The following is a 9210-nucleotide window of genomic DNA, read 5'->3' on the forward strand; positions in this document are numbered from 1 at the left end:
TGATAACATGTAGCATCAAGCATTATTAGATTTACCCTTACCAGATATCTTGAAATAGAACCTGGGTAATCACTTACCAGATATATGGTAGAAAGGCTTGTTTTTAGCTATGAATAATTTTAAATGACCTCTGAGGTAGCTTAGCACTTTAAGATACTGCAATGTTATAACCCTTATCTAATATGTTCTCATGTATGGAATGAATGGATGAAATGATGCATGAATAAGAATTCCGGTTCTTGAGGCAAGCACTTCAAAACCCATTGTTAGACAAGAAGCATGAAAAGTACACTTCCATCATATTTTTAAGACTAGTTCAGCTACACAATAAGAACCTCAGTTCTCAGAGCACAAAAGACTGATGCAGCAAGAGTCCCAGAGACATTACCCCAGGTCAGAGAGGTGGAGGCTCCAGGAAACATTGAGCCTTCTGGGCAGGTTCCCAGCTGGAAAGAGGAAATAAAGGGGGGTAAACTACATATGAGGCACAGAAGAATTACCCCTGGAAGCTTCCTCTTTTTACTTAGTGCTTTCACTAAATAATAGGTGCTAAACATGTTTACTTTTCAGAAGGAACAACATGACTCCAAAATCCAATGCTCTCAAAGAAAACTCCAGTTTTCCCAACATATTAATGGATACACATTCATGTAAAAAGATTAGAAAGCACAATGCTTTCCAATATCCCTGAATTCTCTCTGAGTAAAGATGTTCTTGGCTCACATAAGCTTGATGCTTATTGATAAATGTCTAATTCTCAATCTTACCCTCTTCCCATCAGAGGAATGACATAAAGAGCTTCCCCTCCCCAGAAAGCCTTACATTCACCAGAATTTCTAGATGTGTTTTCTCAGCAAGTCTCAGCAGTGAACCCTGGACTGCTTGCTATCTTCCATTGGAAACCGCACCTAAGGAATTATATCCAGACTCTATGTTTGGAAGAGCTTAAGGAAAAGCCTTGAGAAGTGTTTGACAAAGTAGACTGTGGTCTAGGTTACAATATGCAATATTAGAAGTTGGCAGAGGACGCATGTTAACCTTTTCTCCCTCTCCTCTTGAGATGCAGGCTGATGTAGTGCTGTGGTGTCAAATTTAAACGGAAACTAGGGTTGACACTAATCCATACATGGGCAGCTAGGTGGCATAGTGGATAGAGCATCAGGCCTGAAGTCAGGAAGGCTCACCTTCCTGAGATGAAATCCTGCCTCAGATACATCCTAGCTGTGACTCTGTTTGCCTCATTTCCTTATCTGTACAAAGGACTGGAAAAGGAAAAGGCAAACCACTCCAAGACCGTTCACAAGAAAACCCGAAATGGGGTCAAAAAGAGGTGGGTATGACTGACAATGACTAGCTGAGAAGTCCATAGGTTACAGGTTCCTGTGGGCTGCGTGTTGCTTTGGTTTTTAAATGTAGCACCAAATTTTATTGTATTTTTATTTATTTTGTTTAGTATTTTCAAATTACATTTTAATCTTCTTCAATCTGACTCAGAAATATACGGAAGGCTGAAAACCCTTAGCTCAAATACTATATCCACTACACACTGCTTATGTCACCAACTCCACTTTTTGTATTCTTGCCAGATCTCAAGGACTCTTAGTTACATGGAAGGTGCTTGCTTAAATTTTAGAGGAATTCAGGATTCTATGTAAAAATGAAATCACCGGTCCAGTACCTATCCCTTTTGGAAAAGTTACATCATGAATAATTACTAATTGTATGTTAATAATTAAAATAATTATATAAATGCATATCTATATAATGATTAATACCATGATTAATTGGGGAAGATATTATTAGTTTTTCACAGTGTCAGGGCTAGTAAGGAGTGGAGAGTATGGATCTGGGACAGCTGGCATATTGGTCTACATTACATAATAGGAAAAGATCTCACCTCAACAAAACTCTTTTATTTTCTGCTCCCTGAGGTGTTCACCTCATTCTCCTTGCCAACAACTTCTTTGAAAATGGAAGGAATTTATGTTGTGGGGGCCAAGATATTAGGATAGCCTTTGGCATGAGATTATGTGATTGCATCTCCTACTACTTATGCCCCAGGAAACACACCCTCTGTCCTTCCTTTCCAACCACCTCCACCACTGATTCACTGGCTGCCCGAGACCCTGCTGTCTTCCCCCACAGCTGTGGTTTCCCTCTGCTCTATCAGAATCCCTCACCTTCTCCACATGTGAGTAGGAGAGGAAAAGCCAAGGTTCTTGTTGCAGACTTTGATCAAGTTCTCTCAGTGTGTCACCAGCACTGCAGAAATAGAAGCCACTATCTTCTGGAATCACACTGGTCACTGTCAAAGTGGAGGAGTTGGACTATAGTCGAGTAATAGGGAACTTGGACTCATGAAATCCCTTCTCATGGGTGGCATCGGAGCCCTTGTTCGTAATCCCAATAAGTACCAAGTCCTGATGTGGAAGCTGCTGGTACCATAGCATGGTGCTGAGTTGACCCTTCTGTTCACAATCAATCTTCGCAGAGGCCCCTTTCCTCCAGATCCCTCTGCTTGGGGTCTGAGAGATGAGTGTCCCAAGACCAGCACCTAATAGAACAGAGAATGGAGATAAGAAAAAGCACCTGGTTCTAGACTCAGATGAAACCATAACTGGGGAATTCTATGTTGTTCCTGCTGTTTTCTAGCCACCATTTCCCCAACCTTTCCCTAGATCATGTCAGAACTCAACACTGTCATGTTACCTTTCTAGTACTTTTCTCTGGAGGGTAGCATGGAGGCTCCCCGACCCTGTACTTTGGTTACTATCTCAGCTAGTGCCTCAATACCTGTCAGTACCCCAGCTCCTCTCCCCCTTCTTTCCCTAGGACCTTCAACAAAGCATCCTGACCCCCAAATCAGCAGATTTCATAAGACATACTAGGGCCCAAGAGCAACAGCAGGCACAGCATTTTCTCTTCTTGGCTCTTTTCCTTTGGGAAGAGGCTGAGTTGAAGAGGAGTCTTGGTATTTCTCTCCCCTCCTCTTCTGTCTCCTCCTCTCCTCCAATTTTCTTTCCAATGGAAACAGAGAGAAGCTATGGTGTGACCCCTAGTGGAAATGGGTGAAAACTTCACCTAGAAAACAGCCTCTTTCACCCCTCTACCTAGCCCATGCTATGCATCTATACAGGACCCTGGAAAGTTGGAGTAGGAAGGGACCCATTACATGATGAAACCTAAGCCTTTAAAGGCTTGGCCACTTACACAAAGTCATTCCTTTTTATGGGTCTAAGGTAGTGTCTTAAATGGCTTATTTAACAGAGAGCTCTCTCACACTCACTCTTTTATTCATCACAACCAAATTTGGTTTCTTCAATAGATTAATGCGTGGATGTGCAGATCATGAATTTCAAACTGTTCTACTCTGAGAATCAATGATGACACCATTGCTTGGGCGAAAAGGAAGATGGCTGATAGCTTTTCTCCAGGGTTTTCTTTTCATTTATATGGCTAGAAGCCTAATAGAAAAGGCAACTAGTGCCTCATAGGGTAGAATTTTATGTCCAGAGTCAGAAAGTTTCATCTTCTTGAGGTCAAATCTGGCTTGAGAGAAATTATTGTTTTCTATTTTATTAATAATCTATTATTGATTAGGATCCAGCTTTTTTATTGGATTATTTAAGGCCCAGCCTCTGTATAAGCTCAGTAAGTCACTGAAAGACATAACCGATTTGGGGCAGCTAGGTCACACAGTAGATAAAGCACTGGCCATAGATTCAGGAGGATTTGAGTTCATATATGGCCTTAGACATTTGACACTTACTTGCTTTGTGACCCTGGGCAAGTCACTTAACCGTCATTGCGTCTCACACACACACACACACACACACACACACACACAGACATGACTGATTGATGAAATATCCCTAATTTGGGGAGAATATATACCTCAATCTTGGGCCAGGCATACCCAACCAAGAGACCTTCTGTTCAGAGTATAAAAAGAATACAGTCTAGGTGAGGTCTTGCCCCAAGGAAATGAACTCCTGTCCTTGTAACCCTCCATTAGAATTTAGGGTGATCTAGCTCATTGAGGGAGAAAACCAATCAGAGTAGTCTGGATGGAAATGTACACCCCTGTCTAGATTGCTGGAGGCAGCTGAGTCTCATGATCAAGTCATGTTCTCAGCAGGAGGAGCTCAAGGCTCCTAACCCACCTCCTCCTTAAACTCCAACAATTAGGGTTGACTTTCACTTGTCATGGGTATCCCTTTTTACAAAGGTATTTAAAGCATTCAGTGTCTACCTTGGGAATCTTTGGTTTTCCTAGAGAAACCACTGATCACCAGTTTATTGATTATTAGGTACCAGATTAATACTCTAATTACTAATTACCCCAAAACTTTCTCTCTCAGGTTTTTCAATAGTCACATGCTTCAAACACTTACTAGTTCTGTGACCCTGAGCAAGGCACTTAACCCTGTTTGCTTCAGTTTCCTCGTCTATAAAATGAACTGGAGAAGGAACTGGCAAAGCACTTCACTATCTTTGCCAAGAAAACCTCAAATGGCATTACAAAGACTCAGGTATGACTGAACAACAGCTCTAATAGAAGTCTTCATTACCCCTTGCCTGGGCAATGATAACAGCCTTCAAATTGTTCTGCCTTTACCCATGCTCTACCTTTGTAAACCAATCCTCCAATTAAATACAAAAATAATTTTGCAACCTAAGTCCCTTCATGTCATTGGCCTGTTCCCTTATCCTTGGAGATTCTTGATTACCTAGAGAATAAAATCCAAACTTCCGAATTTAGAATGGAAAGGCTTTCATTCTGCCTTCAACTTTTCTTTTTGAAGCCAGACAGACTGGGATCCTGTTACCTGCCTCCTACTTGGGCCCAGCCTGTCCCTTTTGTATTTTTAGAATATCTGTTTGCTTCTTGGGATTCTTAGCTTCCTTCCAGATTGACATCAGTTGCAATCTTCTATAGGACACCTTCCTTGATTCCCCTTCTCCTCCCTCAAATATTCTTGCATTTTACCATATGTTTGTATACTACCAGTATTGTAGAATGAAAGTACAGGAAACACATCATGGCAAACACATTTAGGAACGCAAGGTTCATATGGCCACAGTAAGTATAGATCTAGGGAAACTCACACCTCAGATGCTGCACAGCTTCCATATTCAACAATTATTCGATCTTCCAGTGATGCCACTGGGGAAGATACGTTTTTTTTTTTTTGGCAATCTCTATCTACTGGGTATCTGCTCTTCCTCATCTACAATTTCCAATTTTACTCTGTAAGAAAAGGGTCTGACAGCCCTGTAGCTTGATAGCCCCAGGTATGATCTGTACTTTTTTCATGACTTGCGCCTATGACAAGAACACTAAGAACTCAAGGACCTAGTTAGCTGAAGGAACCCTTAGACACTGTACTCTACTCAGCCACTGTGGTAGATGGAGGCAGGAAGACAATTAGGAGAATCAGGTGTGATTATCACTGATTCTATCAGTCTCACCTGGCATGTTCACATCAAGCCTCTCATTTGTATTTATGTTACCACTGGTTTCATTGTTTATGCATTACATATTCAGTAACTTTAACAATTATTTAATTTTAGGAGGTGGAATTTAATCTTTAGCAAAATGTGAGTATGTACTATTGCAAGAGGACTTTTTTTCCAAATTATTATATAAATGATATTTTATCAACTGGTATGGTTTCTGTACTTAGTTACTTGAAAGATAATTGAAACATAAGTTGAAATTTTATTAATTAATTGGGAGATATACAGAGATAACCCAGAATGCCCTAGAGCTCATGATGGTAAAATAAAATGTAAGAATGTATCAAGTAACAAGCAAAGGGCTGGCATGCACATGAGTGTGTTGTACACAAGATTAGACAATTCGTGCTACACTTGAAACATTCAGTATCTATCTTTCCATACACACAATTTCTCCAATCCACACCAACATAAATCCATCACCATCCATTGCCATGTGTCTCTCAGACCTCTTGATGTCCATTTGCATCCTCTATGATCAGCGAGGTTACCACTCCATTTATTTGCTCAATAACACTAAATTTTTCTCTTAGCTCTCCAGGGCCCATTCCATATATTGCATTCCAGGAGCATTTGGAAGCTCGGCATCTTCTGTCTTATTTTCTTTCCTGAGAAGAGATTCTAAGGACAACTAGGAATCCCAGCTCTTTGGTCCTCATATTTCTGAGATAATGAAGATTTTATATTTTTTTTTTCCCAAGAAAGTGCCTGTTTGCCCCCTAGTGGATTTTTATGATGACTTCCCCTAAGATTTCCATGCACTGGTACTACCTATTACAACATAATAAGTATCATAGAACCAAAATTTACCTAAGAGGAAAGGATTCTAGAGATCACAGTCCTCATTTTCCAGAAGAGGAAATGAATCCCCTGAGAGGCTAAATGAGGTGCCACCATGGGCAGAAGAGGGAAGGTCGTTTTCCTCTCATATACTCCTCTGGTAGCCTAGTGAAACCTATGAATATTCATCAAAATAAGGAGGTTTTTAGAAAAATCTTAATTGAACGAAATTCCAAATTTCACTTAGAGGTTTCTGAAAATAAAAATGTACTTACTTTTTCCATCAAGGTTTACAGACTCCATGAAATTCATGTATGTATGTATATATGTATAAATGTATGTATATGTATGTGTGCGTGTCCTTAAGCACAGCATGAGAGAATTAGTTGCAATCTAATTGTGCTCTCTTTCTAATATTTGCTAGATTTACCTGTAGAGTTACATGAAGCATAATTCTTCATCTCAAACTCTGATGCTGGATAAAGGGTAGAACCATTTGAGAACCAAAGAGAAAATATAGACTTCCTGGAAAATCAGGGAATAGAGGTTGTGATTTTTAGAATTAAGTGTCCTGAGGGTGAAGGCAGAGATATCCACAAATGAGGAAGCCTTGAGTAAGACAGTTGTCAATAGTGGGATAAAAAAACATGGCCTCTCTAGTTACTCCAGGTTCCTGGAATTGGCTAAGTGTAGGGTTTCGGTGTAGTGCTGCTAATGACTCTCTGATTGCAAGATTGAATCCAGTGTAAAATTTCTCCTGTCATTGGTACAATCTGGCTCAAAAATATTGTCCCTCATTGACTCTGTATTCTCAGAAGTTTATTGTTCATCCAAGCTCCAGGAGCCAATCACTTTGCCTCTTTCTGCTATCACTCTGGAACACAGAGACTAATGATGAAATCATAGATTTAGTTACGGAAAGGACCTTTGAGGTCATCTCATCCAATCTTCCTCATTTTACAGTTGACTAAATTGAGGCTCAGAGAAATAAGTGACCTGACCAAGTCCACATAAGAAGTCAGTGGCAAAAAAAGCATTTGAATTCAGATCCTTTGAGTACAAACCTAGTATTCTTTTCATTGTACCAAAATGCCTCTCTCACCAATGATCTGTCATTAAATGCACATGATACCTTAAGTGACTTGCTGAGCGTCACATAGTCGGCAGTTGTGGGATCGCAACCTAGCTCTTCTTGCCTCCAAGAATAAAGCTCTACATGTATAAGCTATTTTTGACTTTTCAAAAAATAAATCTTAACCATTAAAAAATAAAACAATGAAAACAAGAACAGAAAAAGAAAAGAACAAAAAGAAAACATAAATCTTATTGACTCTCTTCTGCTGTGGGTGACTATACATCACTGATGTTGATGTGTTCTAATGTCTCTCGTTTCTCTTCCTCTCTACAGCAGAGATAACAAGGGTAGGTTTTAATCTGAATGATTTGAAGGAATCACATGTGTGAGATCACAGCACCACTGGAATATGGGGCAAAGATGAAGAAATGACAAGAGCTTATTGTTGTTATTCCACAAAATTTCTTTACTCATGCATATGCTGTGGATTCTGGGTTTTTTTTCTGTGACCAGTGCTTTCCTTAACCCCTGTGTCTCCTCATGTTATACTCCACCTCAAGAGTTCTTAACCCTGTCTGTGTATGTGTGTCTGAGTGTGTGTGTATGTGTGTGTGTCTGATTGCGAGAGAGATGGCGAGAGAGACAGACAGAGACAGAGATAGAGACAGAGAAAAAGACAGAGAGAGAAACAGACAGCTCTGGCAGTCTGGTGAAGGCTATGGTGCCCCTCTCATATAAATGTTATTAAATGGAGAAAACAAAATGTATCCGGTTACAAAGGAAACCTGATTATGCTGAAATAGAGTTGCCAAAATATGTTTTAAAATCAAACCAAGGTCCCAACTCCATGTTACAAGCTGCTCCATTAGCTGTTTCCTGTGTGGGGTGGCTGGAGGTTTATGCTCAGAGAGGAGAAGACTTTGCCACACTGTGGTTGCACTGCTAGCACAGAAAAAGATGCCCGAGTCCCCAGGCTCCGTGGGCTGGATTGACAGCTCACATCGCTTGTTTTCGAGACATTTAGCTGAGAATCGATCTTTGGGCATCCCTGACTCATCAACTTTATTGATGCCCTGGAAATATATCAAAAATTTGATCTCTTTTTCTAAGGGTTGTTGATACCAAAAAACATAAGTCTGTCCTTCAATAGGGTTACATCTAAATGTCACATTCTCTCCTTTCCTTGTGACCAGGAATCTTGGAATCTGGGTAACTCCAGCATCCATAAGGCCTGTGGAGAAAGATAGAGAATGAGAGAGGCTGAACTGGGGGAGGAGGGAGGAACAGTGGAACAGAGAAAGCTTTCAGCTAGGACACGAAAAGTTTGGAGTAAGGATTTCCCATCTGCACCCAGAATTTACCTGCTTCCAGAAGAATAATGGCCACATAGCAAAGGAAATGCATATTCATGATGGAGTCACAGCATAATAGGGCTAAACCACCTCACCACCTGTTTGTCATCTTGAAATCTTCCCTCTCCTTTTTGAGCTGCCTAGATCTGAGCTACAACTCTGCCCAGAGACGCCCAGCCTAAAGGTTACTTTCTTACGTAGGACAGGAACACCTCATATGAACAGGAAGGAAACCCCCTTTCCAAACCCAGCAACTGAGTTGCTTGGTGGCCCAGTGGTTATCACATTTTCAATGGATAACAGGCTAAAAGTCTGAGCAATACTTTACTACATTGTCCAAAGCATTCTTGCTATCTCAAATGAATACACACACAAACACACAAATGCTTACGCCTAAACAATTCATTATCTGGACCATATACATAAATACATGTGTGTATATACACAAACATAAACATTATAAATATCTGTAGACAAAGGTAT

At 40.4% G+C, this 9210-nt stretch overlaps 1 gene segment (V, D, J or C); it reads right to left on the reverse strand.

The window, feature by feature from the left end:
* Positions 1–7650: 7650 nt before the first annotated feature.
* Positions 7651–8837, reverse strand: LOC122728773. The segment is given in 3 exon segments: positions 7651–7734; positions 8230–8606; positions 8737–8837. Coding segments are annotated over 3 exon segments (510 nt in total).
* Positions 8838–9210: the final 373 nt, after the last annotated feature.

This window comes from Dromiciops gliroides, chromosome 5 (genome assembly GCF_019393635.1).
Source record: "Dromiciops gliroides isolate mDroGli1 chromosome 5, mDroGli1.pri, whole genome shotgun sequence".
In the NCBI taxonomy this organism is placed as follows: domain Eukaryota; kingdom Metazoa; phylum Chordata; class Mammalia; order Microbiotheria; family Microbiotheriidae; genus Dromiciops; species Dromiciops gliroides.